At 42.9% G+C, this 12,346-nt stretch overlaps 1 protein-coding gene across 1 annotated transcript in view; it reads left to right on the top strand.

The window, feature by feature from the left end:
- Nucleotides 1–39: 39 nt before the first annotated feature.
- ndufaf2 (NADH:ubiquinone oxidoreductase complex assembly factor 2) overlaps nucleotides 40–12,346 on the top strand; it is an 18,568-nt gene continuing 6,261 nt past the window's right edge. The window contains exons 1-2 of the mRNA XM_080498941.1: nucleotides 40–226; nucleotides 12,031–12,120. Coding sequence (XP_080355067.1) covers nucleotides 112–226; nucleotides 12,031–12,120 — 205 coding nt within the window. The 5' untranslated portion in view covers nucleotides 40–111. The remainder of the gene's footprint in view (nucleotides 227–12,030; nucleotides 12,121–12,346) is intronic.

The raw sequence follows: 12,346 nt of genomic DNA, 5'->3' as shown, positions 1-12,346 counted from the left end.
TTGAGCTTCTCCATGACTCAAGAACACTTGCATAAACAGTCGATGGAAAGAGAAGACAGTTGATAACTGTTTCTCATTTCACTCCCCGGGAGCTCTGATTGTCCTGTAAAAATGAGCAGGCTTGCTGATGTATTACGGCGTACTTTTGGAGCAGTACGAGTCCACGTCGGGACCGATCATCTGGGGAATAAATATTACTTAATTCCAGAACAGAAGTCATGGACAGGTAAATAAAGTCTAATATAACCCTGTAGACCCTGTCGTGTTTTTGTTTACAGTTCAAGCACGTGTAGGTGAATGAACCCTCTAAAAGCAGTAAACATACTGTCTGTAAGCAGTAAGACAGTTTGTGTCCTTGACATATATCTTCCGGCTGGAGTTGCATTTGTTGCCAGAATCTAAACTGATATACTTCTTTACTCTGCTGCGATACAACATGCTGTGAGTAAATATAAAGACTTTTCTAGATACGTATGTGTAAAGGCGAACAATTCAGCCCAAACCACCAGTTTTGATTCTGTCTTTGCGCTCTCACCGTTGTAGCATCCTACATATACCACTAGATGGAGCATGTGCCTCAATAACAAAGGTTTGTCTTTCTCAGACTTCAGTTTGTTTGTAGAGCAAGCAATGGCATTTAAGTTTTGAATGAATCTCACACGTACAAGGCGATGTTGTTATGACAACACTACTGTCTAAGCTGTCAGATAGAACAGAGTCCCAGAGATGAAATGTTGAATGAAATGAAATGTCTGTGATGAGGATTTATAAGGAGGTCAAATATTTCTACTGAGACATGGCAGTGCTTCAGTGATATATAATGCTCAAGCCAAGCAGTAGAACTGTGTCAGGCTAATCCATGGTGGGACGCCTGTGGTGTCCTTCACACCATCTCTCGCTCATAAGACCAAGGACATCCTTGTTGGCTCTGGCAGACTTAATGGCCAGGTATGCTGTAAATCCTGTTCCAGTTATCATGTCTTTTTTATAGTGATACTGATAGGTAGAATGCAAGCTGCATGCTATAAATAATGACTTCCTCTGCCATTATGGAATGGGAAGTCTGTTTGTCATACAAGTTTGTTTTGGAAGAAATTAATGTGACAATTGTGTATAAATCTTGTCAGTGTTGGGTTAAAAAAAACTCACAAAATCCTGCATCTTAATTCCCCTTTTTTGTCCAATTAAATCATTGCTACTATGGGGTTGTGTGCCTACTGCGGACAGCAGGCCACAGGTCAAGAGACATAGGTCAAAATGCTAGACCTCTGTCTGTTTCAGACATGAATCTGCAGATTAATAGCTACATACATTTATATTGTTCATAAGAGACTGTTTACCAGAATTTATTCTTCTACAGAATTCTGTCTATTTCTAAATAATAATTTAATGTAATTCATTAGACGGAAACAATTTGACATAACAACTTGAGAATAATCAAATAATCATCCCACCTACACATGCTTGTGTTTGTCTCCCTCTCTTGGTCCCGCAAGACAGATAAAGTTAATCTTTTACGACCACCGGGTGAATAGATCTCATACAGTAAAATATATTTCTTGTTACTTGGTTCTCAGCAGTCCCAACTAAGATAGCTTGTTTGTTTTTTGTTTTGTTTTTTTGCCGGGGAGGAATCGACCTCTGGAAGGTTGCAAAGTCTGTGCTCTCTCTGACTGAAATTGACTTTGTGTTTCACCTTTTCTCAGCAGTTTGCGGGGAAACTTGCATCCACCTCGTATTTATAATTCATTACAAGGCTGCTCCTCTACCCCTGGCTGTCAGACTATTCAAATGAGACATCACAGCAGCCCATTTTCTAGCACGCTACAGGCTACCCTATTCACTGTCCCGTCACAATGACTGACACTGCAGAGAGGCTCGTTGGCCTGTAGGAAAAACTGGTTCCAAACAAACACAATCATGGTAGATGCATAGAGAGACTTGTATATGCATTCATAGTAAACACAAAGAAACATATAGTAAGCACAGTTATGTCTTTTCTTCTCGCCACTTACCACATCCAGCCTTGTGGAAATAAAGCAGATGCATTATTCAGTCCATATGTCTTGCTAAAGCGAGCTCTTTTTGATCTTAAACTGATAGGCCAAGCGTGGACTCGGGGCCTTAAGGCATGGACCGCAGGGCTTTCCACTGCAGCACATAAGTAGTAGTTGAAGTAGGTGAGGACTCTCAGTCTCTATCTCTCTCTGCCCACTACTTCTATTCATTTGTCTATTCCCTGTGCCTTGTCTATCCCTTTCTACAGTTATCCATGCCTTGCTGCTCCCATTTTCTACTACTCTCAATCTCTTAACTTTAGAAAACTGGGGCGTAAGCAATGCTGGCAGCAAGGGCGAAGCTCCATGTGACAATGTTAATGGTTCGTAAGAGGAAAAAGAGATTGGAAACAACTTTTTGTTTTATGTGGATCTGTCCTATCTGATTTTAGCACCCTCTTTTGAGCTTGTCCTTTTTATTTGCCCTAAGATACTCCCGCTTTCCTTCTGCCCCACCCCTATATTTCTGCCTCTGGATTTTTCTCCTTTGAAGTCATTCCAGTGAAGATTTCTATTCAAAACAGAGAGTGTTTCAGCAGTGAGGAGGGCTGGACCGAGCAGAGAGCTTTCTAAACACCTCTCCTCATCAAAATACAAAAAGTCTGGGTCTGAAGTACAAGCCTTGAGAGACAGAGAAAAAGAGAGTGAGAAAGGGAGGATCGTGGTCTCTGTCTTTACAAAAGGTCCAGCTATAAAGGCCTACCTTGTGCTGCTGCCTCGTAGAGGGCTACAGGCTGTGCAGGCCAAGTGATTGTTGTCAGTGGCAGGGCTACAAGAGCGCCACTGGCAATCTAGCCACTGGTCTTAGAAGGTCTTTGCCTTGGCGTTGTCTTCACAGAGCTGAAAAGGGAATCTATATTCTTCTCTCTTTCTGTGCGAGTCTGTCCCCCAGGCCCAGCTCTGCCTCACACGGCATGGGGCGCCGTGTCATGCTGCCCAGATGAAAGCAAAGCATTCTGTGGATGGGCTCATTCGTCTTCAGCAGTGGGCCTGCAGCTTTGACGCTTGCCTTCCCTCCCTTTATTTGGGAAGAGAGGCGCTCTGACATTATCGGCCGCTGCAGGCACATTTGAAAATAATTGCCTGTATGATTGCTATTTTTCTTACCTCTTTGAGGAGGTGTAGCCTTTGTCTTGGAATCAATGGCTGCTCAATACTGGACAGGGGAAAGGCAGTTTTCTTTTCATGTCTTAGTGAAAAGGATGTATTTTTAGCACTATTCATTTTAGCAGTGTGTGCCATGCAGTTTTAATCTATTGGTCCTCTTCAGTGTGTGGAGAATGGAAGAAATTCAGGGGTTCTTCAGAGGTGTGCCATGCTGTTGCAGAGAAAAGACGCATTGACTTGTCGTCCTATCACTATCCCTCTCTCTTTGTCTATTATTTATTTGATTCCCCAGCTCTGTTCTATGAAGTGAAAAACTGAAAAGGCCTCAGTTCTGCTATTTCAAGATGGGTTACTCTGGGGAATGATGGGAGGAGGTGTATGCTTTTGCATTAGTGTGTGCATCTGTGATTGTGTACATGCGTTTTTGTGTGGAATAATGGCTACACACTCTTTGTGCGCGCCTGTGCATTTGTATCTGTTTAAAAAAGGAAATGAAAACTACAATTGTGTATTTTCTTCCCACTTCATGCCCTAACACACTTAACACAACAACAGATGGCCGTGTGTCATCAGAGCGTTGATTCAAGCCGCATATTTCGTCGGAAAGAGTCACAGCGGAGAGTGACGAGGGTCCAAATGGCTGTTTATTCTGCCACAAGTCATCCCCGGGGTGTGATGAAGGAAGGTCTATCCTACAGTAGGACACCAAGTTGGTGTTTACCTTGGAACGGGTACGTCCAGAGCTGCTAAAGTAAATCATGCTAATTGATCAGCAGCTTTGCAATGCATGGGGTATAAATGAAGGTTGTTTAATCATTATAGGATTTAGCTCATCTTGCTGTAGACTGTTTGCCAAGTGTGTGTTTGTATGAGTATCTGGTGGTACATCATGGAGTGGTTTAACTACTTCATTAAAAAGGCATTTGAAAAGATAGATGCACAAAATGAGAGACGGGCAAATGTATTTTCAGTGGCAACACATTTGCAACGGGTCTCCATCCAGTACCAGTGGTACTGCATTTTGCAGGTCCATTAAATCCCACCTATCAGAAGCAGATCGATATCTGTATACATGTAGCCTGGATATGGATTTTATCGTTTTTGCCTCCTGCTAATGGATTTGTGGTTCAAGAGCAGAAGAGATGGGTTATAACTTTATCATTGCTACTGCTATTGTCATTACTTCTCATCAGTCCTGTTTTATTATTAAATAATTGATGTTATTGCATCATAATACATATAATACAACTAAATTCATTCCTCCTGTCCTCCAGCTTCTTCCGCCCCTCTGCTGCTGATGCAGATCCATTGCCTGGGAGGAAAGTTTGCTAGTCTCAGCCAGACTTTTACATTTAAGCAGCCTGCTATATTTTAACATACATGGCATGTTAACTTCAACATTCACATCGATACAGAAAACTTCAATTTCCCCTTGTTTGCAATCAGGGGCACTGTTGTTACCAGTATTCAGATGCATTAATAATAATAAAAATGTTCTTTGATCAAGTGTTTTTACATTGAAGGTTACTAGCAAGTGTGATCTGTGAGATGGCTTCTCTTCGATAGTTTAAACAATGACGTCTGCTTTGATTTGACTTTGCTCCATGTTTGTACATTTTAGTGCGAACAAGCTCGGGCCTAACACAAATGGATTTGGAATGACTGCAGCATGATTATAGACTACGCTGAAAAGTAAAAAGCACAGTAAGAAAAGCGATGATGAGGGTACCTGTCAATAACAAATAGCCTTGTCGTACTGCAAGAGTATTTTTTGACAAGGTTTTGGTTAAAATATCTTGTTAATGTTAGTGTTCAGCATAATTACTTTATTTTTTATATCAGTCAAGTTGATGGGTTTATTTTATACTTTAACAGACTGAAATTAAGCTAAACAAGTTTTAACTAGTTGCTTCTGCTAACAGTTCTGGTGAGTTCAAAAAGAACTGCATGTGTGTCTTTAAACTTGTGGTGATTGCCTTTTTCTGTAAAAGTGTTTCAATATTTTGGCATGAAACTGAAGAATTCTACTCTATTTTGACTTTTTTTGCACAGATAATAGTAGGTTTTAGCACCAGCTGTGACGAGTGGCAACATACAGTCAATGATGCCAGCAGGGGGAACTCAACCAATTAATCAGATATATTTTTCCAGTTGGCCTAGATGCGATTAACATCCAATGCGCTCACGTATCTGGTTTGGTTAGATAGCCTGAGAAATGCTTTAATGCAGTAGGGCTTTTTGTCGGTCAGAAACTCGACTGAGAAGACTGACAGACAGGCCGACACACCGGCAGACGTCTCTTGGAGCCTGCTGCTGCTTATTCAATTCAGAATATTTTAATAAAGCAGACAGGCAGAGAGAAATAAAGCAAGGAGTGAGGGAGAAAAGATAAGGCTGAGGGAGATTCACAGAGGGTGGAGAAGAAGGTGGGGTACAGAATGTGAGTGACAAAGAACAAAGGGGATGCTGACATATGGGGTGAAATTATAGAGTGGGGGAAGAATGGGGAGAGTTAAAGTGAAAGGAGGGTTTCTGACAGAAAGAGGGTGAAATGAGTGGGTGGAACAGGCAGACAGACAGAGGGGGAGAGAGAGAAGGTGGAGACAGGTTAATGGAGAGTGGGAGTGGGGGGGCTGAAGGTGCATTGGAGAGAAGAGGAAGGGGGTTGGATGGGAGTGATGGAGGTGAATAGAAAGGGGTGGACAGCTCAGTGTAGGGGCATCACACACAGGCCTCTGACAAGCTGATGAGGAAGGAAAGGGGGTACACATGGCTGCACAGCCTCACAAAGAACGCTGACTTCCTGGCTGACCACCGTCCTTCTTTATAACTCATCAGGTGGGCAGGAGACTTCAAGAGGATGGGCGGTCTCAGACAAAGGATCACAAAGTATCCTGAGTGTGCCTGCATTGAGTTAAAGTAAAACACAGGGGAAATCAAAGTATTCTTTTCAGTATGTTAATACTTCAATATGAATTATTCTCTTCTGTTCTGAGTCACTGGAGCCTCAGTGGGATCGACAGCAACAGGGACAAACAGAATGAGGCTGAATACAACGGTGCAGCAGTAGCAGCAGCAGCAGCAGCAGCAGCAGCAGCAGCAGCAGCAGCAGCAGCAGGCCTAGTTTACACCCAAGCTCCTCCTCTCACCACAGCTGATGCAAAACAACGACTGGCCTTTTCCCTCTAAACCTCAATCCTGCATCTCGAGGCTCTGGACTAATGGGTAACCATGGTTACAGGCATCACACATCCCTACCATTATTTTTTTTTCCAGGGAAAGTGATCGGAGGGAGGCATAGAGAGGAATAGAGAAGGGGGAGTAGGGGGTGTCCATATCTGTACCTGGTTGCCCTTGTATCACTGATGCTTATCGGATCACTCCATCTTGGTAAAGCTGCCCATTACGATGCACACATTGGTAACTCACTGACACACGGCCCAGCTGGAGTGGAATATACTTGGCTCAGTTCAGGCTGATTGGCTCGCTGCTACATGACTTTTTATTCCAGCGCCATGTCAGGCCTAAAGAGCTCAGTTTCACCTCTGAAAATCAACAAGACGGAGAAATACCACACTTTTTGCAGTCGTGAGCTTTTATCTGCATTGCAATCTGTTGTTGTTGTTTCCTGTTGCGTCAGTGATGAAGAACACATGACGTGGATTCCACAGTCGAGGGTCAAACGCAAAGAGCTCACTCTCTTGTGCCCTCCTTGACTTAAAGGACTCATCAAGATGTCGTGAATCGAAGTGTGTCTCCTCCTGACATCTGCATATGTAATGAAAAACGAGAGTGGAGGAGAGAAGCTCAGGATGCCCGCCGTGACATTGTGGAGGTGAAAAACCTCTCAGGGTCGGCCTCAGTAGTACTCACCTGGGAGCTGATGTGTGAAGTTGGGTGTTTCTCCGTGTGTGTGCGTGCTGAAGCAGGTGATGGAGTTTAGCGGGGTGTGTTCAGGGTTCAAAGAGCAGCCCTCTGAGCACATCATGTCTTATTTTAACGAATGGGAAGGATTGAAGCGCGGCTGCCGCGCCAACCCCCTCACCCATCCCTGCCTCTCTGTCTCCTCCCTTCCTCCCTTTGCTCTCCCCTCCCCCCGCCAGGTTCCACAGCGAGGCGCACAGATGAGTCGCGCTCAGACAGGTGAGATGGCTCATGAATATTTATGCGGTGGGATTTCATTCCTCCCGCCGCTGGCCCCACCCCCTCTCCAACGCAGTGCTGCGTTTGTCCTTCACGGTAAGAGGCAGCGTCCTCGCTCCTGTCCCTCAGGTTAATCTGCCTGCTCTCTAGCCAGTTTGTTTGTGTGTGTGTGTGTGTGTGTGTGTGTGTGTGTGTGTGTGTGTGTGTGTGTGTGTGTGTGTGTGTGTGTGTGTGTGTGTGTGTGTGTGTGTGTGTGTGTGTGTGTGTGTGTGTGTGTGTGTGTGTGTGTGTGTGTGTGTGTGTGTGTGTGTGGTAAGTAGGTTTCCCCTAGTGAGTGATGAGAAGGCAGACCTGTCACAAGGGGGCCTGCTGAGATCGAGAGCTCCTAACACCCTTCATACCTCTCTTTCTCTCTCTCTATCTCGCCTGAAGTGGGGGAAGGAGGAGGAGAAGGGGGCAGGTCTTGTGAGGCAGAAAGATAGCTTACTGATGACTGTGTGTCTCAGGAATCCTAAAGCATAGATTGTATGAAACTTTGAAAAGGCGCATGTAATTATAATTCAGTTAATAATTATCATGAGATAAATGAGGTTGTAAACATACTGATTATCAGTTGACCTTGGCTGACATTATTCAAGAGCAACACTAAATATTTACTTGCAACTTCCTAATGTGTAAAGGTTATATTACATTCTACTACTTGTGTAATTGGAAAGTGAAAAGGAGCGAGATGTTTACTGGTTTATTAATAAACCATTGTTTGTGACTTATTAAGTTCTTTTGTACATGATCAGCTCAAATGATGGGACTAATACCTTAAAAAGTATGATGTTACTGTAACACTACTTTAGCGGTAATGCGCTAGCTACTGATTACTATTAGAAGTTGATAACAATATTGTAAATACCGAAGTTTCCGTGTGGACATCAGCCTAGTACCTGTGGTATATTTACAGTCTCAATCAAACATTTGCTTACCTCTGTTAACGTTGTCTGGCATGTTGGTAGTTTATTGATAGATTTCAAGAGGAAATGGGTGACACAGAGAAAACATGTTACTACGGAGAGCAATATATCAATAAGATTAAAAAGACTGGATTCAGTCACATTCGTAGGACAGATTCCACTTTGTTCATGTTAATGATTTTTCTTCAGCTCCAACTAAACCACAAAGGAGTTGCACTGGGTTCTGTGTTAGGACCCATACTTTTCAAATCATACTTGTTTCCTGTAGAAACTATTATCAGGAAACATTCCATTAACTTCCATTGCCACGCAAATGATACACACATTTATCTATGAATCCGGATTATACTCATTAGTTTGTCAAAGTAGAAGATTGTCTTAATGAAATACACATCTGGATGATATGTCATATTCTGCTGTATATTTCACCATTACATTTCATTCTGTCTCTCCCATGTTGTCCATGCCTTTCTATAGGGAAACTGTGACTCTTCCTGCCCCCATGCAGTCTGCTGCAAATAGATTAGCTTGTCTTGTGATGACAATTTGTTTGCTTGTTGCTCTCTCTCTAAAAAAAAAAAAAAAACCTTCAGAAGCACTTGCATTTCAAAATGTCACATTTCCATTCATACAGATCAAAATAACTGTTGAATACCACTGCCTTTCTCAAACTAAGTGAAATAAATTAAGATTAACTTCATGAGTGAAACAGGCATTAGACTGATCCACACAGTCCTGAAAGGTCAGCTAATGTGCAACAACACTACAATAATACAGCTGTAAACATGTTATTGTGTCATCCCAAATGAAAGAGACAATTGGAAGTAATACATGAGTTTAAGTTCCGAATACCGGCTTATATTTTTTTTTTATTTACTTTTGAAAGAAAGAACTTGTAACTGTAATCCTGAGTAACTTGCACATCAATGTGATTTCATAAACATAACTGGTCTTGATCTACAGAGACTCCTTTACACACATATTGAGACTGCATTTCTTATTGTAAATCACTGTATATTATCACTTTTTGCAAGTAAAGTTTAAACAAATTGACAAGCCTTGTCAAAATGTAACCAGTAATCAAAGCAAAAGATGCATATATATATGTCTTGGTGCCTGTCTTTGTTTGATTTGTTTTTGTGTGAATGATCTGTTTGGCTGTTGGTTGGAAAGTATTATTCAGTTGGAGAATATATTAATTGGTAATTATGGTAATTATTAGTTGCATGCATCCCCCTGAGGTGAGAGAAATGTGCCAGACCAGCCAATTCTGTTATGCTGCATTATGTCAAGAGTAGGCCTATAAGCAGAAACTGCATTAAATAAAAACAAAACCCTATTAGAATAATGAGAGGCGATAATGTTCTTTTAAAATAAATTAATAAATAAATAGAGGGTTTTTTTTTAACTATTGCAATTTATTCACCCTTTTGCTATAAATGCAGTGTAGCCTTGGCCCATGCATTTTTTTTCATAGATGTCCCAGATCTGAGATTACCAGAAGAGCGAGATTCACACCCAATCAGACTGACAAGCCTCCTCCCAGTGTGTACGTGGTAGGAGGATCAGTCGTGTTTTCATAAATATATGTACATACTGTATTTGTTATTCAAATCCAAGGATAAAAGCCATGGAGGAAGGGGTTTAGTCATGCTGCAACAGCTACAACAACACCAGAAGAGAGCCATGTTGGGAGGGGTGGCAGGGAGTCGATGGGTAAATAGATGCAAGCTGAGAGAGAGAGAGAGAGAGAGAGAGAGCAGAGAGAGAAGAGAGAGAGAGAAGAGAGAGAGAGAAGAGAGAGAGAGAGAGAGAGAGAGAGGAGAGGAGAGAAGAGAGAGAGAGAGAGAAGAGAGAGAGAGAGAGAGAGAGAGAGAGAGAGAGATGAGAGAGAGAGAGAGACGAGAGAGAGAGAGAGAGAGAGAGAGAGAGCATGAGAGAGAGAGAGAGAGAGCAGGAGAGAGAGAGAGAGAGGTACTCACCTTAAGCTTATTAGTTAAACATTAGCTGTAGCCAAGCGTAGTGCTTATGGGACTGTAATATACAGTAAGTGCACCATTTTAGTCTGCTGCCACCCACAACCAGTGCAAATATGGATGAATATGTGTTCATAATTAGCAAACCTGATAAAGGTATTTGTTCATATTGCCTAGAGATCGCAGCCTTCTGCTTGCTGGCAGTCCTTTTCTTTGGGATGCCATGTGTGAGGGGGGTTTCTAGGAAACAATATCTCAGAAGACATTTTAAGACATACATGTAAACAAACGTAAGGATCTCACGTTGCGATCCACTCATTTCTGAGTCTGTTTTGCACATGAGGTGAGAGAACACAGGGATTTTTGTCAAACCTGGATACAGCACACTGCAGGGCGGGAGCCTGTGAGGCTCTATAGTGACAATCTAGTGGGAACCAAAGCAATACTAGCCTAATTAGCTGACCTGATTAGTTTATAGGCTGGATAAAGTATGGAACAAAATCATTCTCATAAGGCATAATTACAGGGCAGCACATGTGTGGGGAAAAAAAAAAATGCCTTTTTTAATCTTTGAAATTAAAAGAAATGGATACATTTGGGTTTTTTTTGGAGAATCAAGCGAGGCAGCTGCACAGCCTGCGCTTATCCACTTTTTCAGAGTGCAATCATTTACTCCAGCCCAGTGCCATGCCTATCTGTTATGGCTGAAGTAAACATTAAGGCCATCAGTCTGCAGCGTGCGTGGAGGTGGTTGCCTCCATTCTGTCCATGTCCACTCAGCTGCAGAGAAACTGTGATGGAATCCTGACAGATTGTCTGTGTTTTGGAGCGTGTTGTTTTCCTTGCCCATCCATTCTCTCCTTCTAGCCATGTTCCATTTCATCTCCTTCTAGCCATGTTTGCCATGCATCATCTCTACGTCGCTCTCATCTCTCTCTCTCTCCTCTCTCTCTCTCTCTCTCTCCTCTCTCTCTCTCCCCTTCCCTTCCCTCTGTCTGCCTTCCCCATCTTTGCCTCATCATTTCTCTGAGGAATAGAAGCGATAGATTGACATCCGGCTACCTGTGAGGAGAAACTATGGAAGCACAGCACTTGTTATTAGTGAGCACTGTACACCTCTCTCGATCACCAGGAAGGATACATTTTTAAACATTTTTCTTTGCTCTTTCTCTCCTTCTAGGAGCTCTCGCCTCTCTGCTGCCCCCCCGTTCCGCCTTCTCCATGTCATTGTAGGCCAGCCAAACTTGTCTAATCAGCAGATTTGACCAAAATAATTGGCGGTGGCCTTGCTGCTAGCGAGTGACGTGCTGTATACAGATAGGGAAAGGAGCACTTAATATTCCATGCAGCTCATGCCTCTCCTGTTCTCTGTGATATCTGACCTCTTTTGTCTCCTGCTCAGCTTGATGTTGATTTTGGAGGGCATTGTTAGCCAGAGCACTGTGATTGGAAGAGGTTGTCAGAGAGGGGGGCTGTGGTTGGTTGGGTTAAAGGGAGGCTGATTTGCATAAAGGCTTAGCCCAGATTTGGAGCCACTCAGCGAGATCTGAGGAGAAGGGCCCGAGGGCCACGAGGTAATCATCCATGGCCTGTCACAGCACTGTCATCCCTCTGCGTATTTGTGTGTCTGTGCGTCTGTCTGTATCTGCACGCGGTCGACAGAGAGCATTGTGTCTGCTCCGCTTTGTGTTTGTTTGTATTCCGTACGCATCATTGTTGAGCATCATCTCGTCTCACTCTGGGTTCCTCTCACTGTCTGTTTTCTTGGTTTCGGTTCCCTAGGAAAGCATGTCCGTGCCAAGCGGATGGTGGTAGCAGCCAATCCCACAGAACATGAATATATAGAAGGCAGCATTCCGATGGAGTGGGATGGTAAGTCTGGACCGTTACACACTTTAACTATCTGCAACACGGATTAATGACAATGTTAACAAAAGAGCTATCCAGCAGAGTACACAAACTGCTGCACAAATAGAATAGGATGACAAATTTGTCGCTGTACCTTTTGGGGGCTCAGGCTAATCCATTGATTTTCTTTTTTTTTCTTTCTTTTTTTTTTTTTACATACTGCAAGATGGCTTGGGGGTTGGGGGAAAAG

The sequence above is a fragment of the Blennius ocellaris genome (genome assembly GCF_963422515.1).
Source record: "Blennius ocellaris genome assembly, chromosome: 7".
Lineage (NCBI taxonomy): Eukaryota > Metazoa > Chordata > Actinopteri > Blenniiformes > Blenniidae > Blennius > Blennius ocellaris.
The sequence above is the reverse complement of the archived record's forward strand: the minus strand, read 5'-3'. Positions and strand labels throughout refer to the sequence as shown.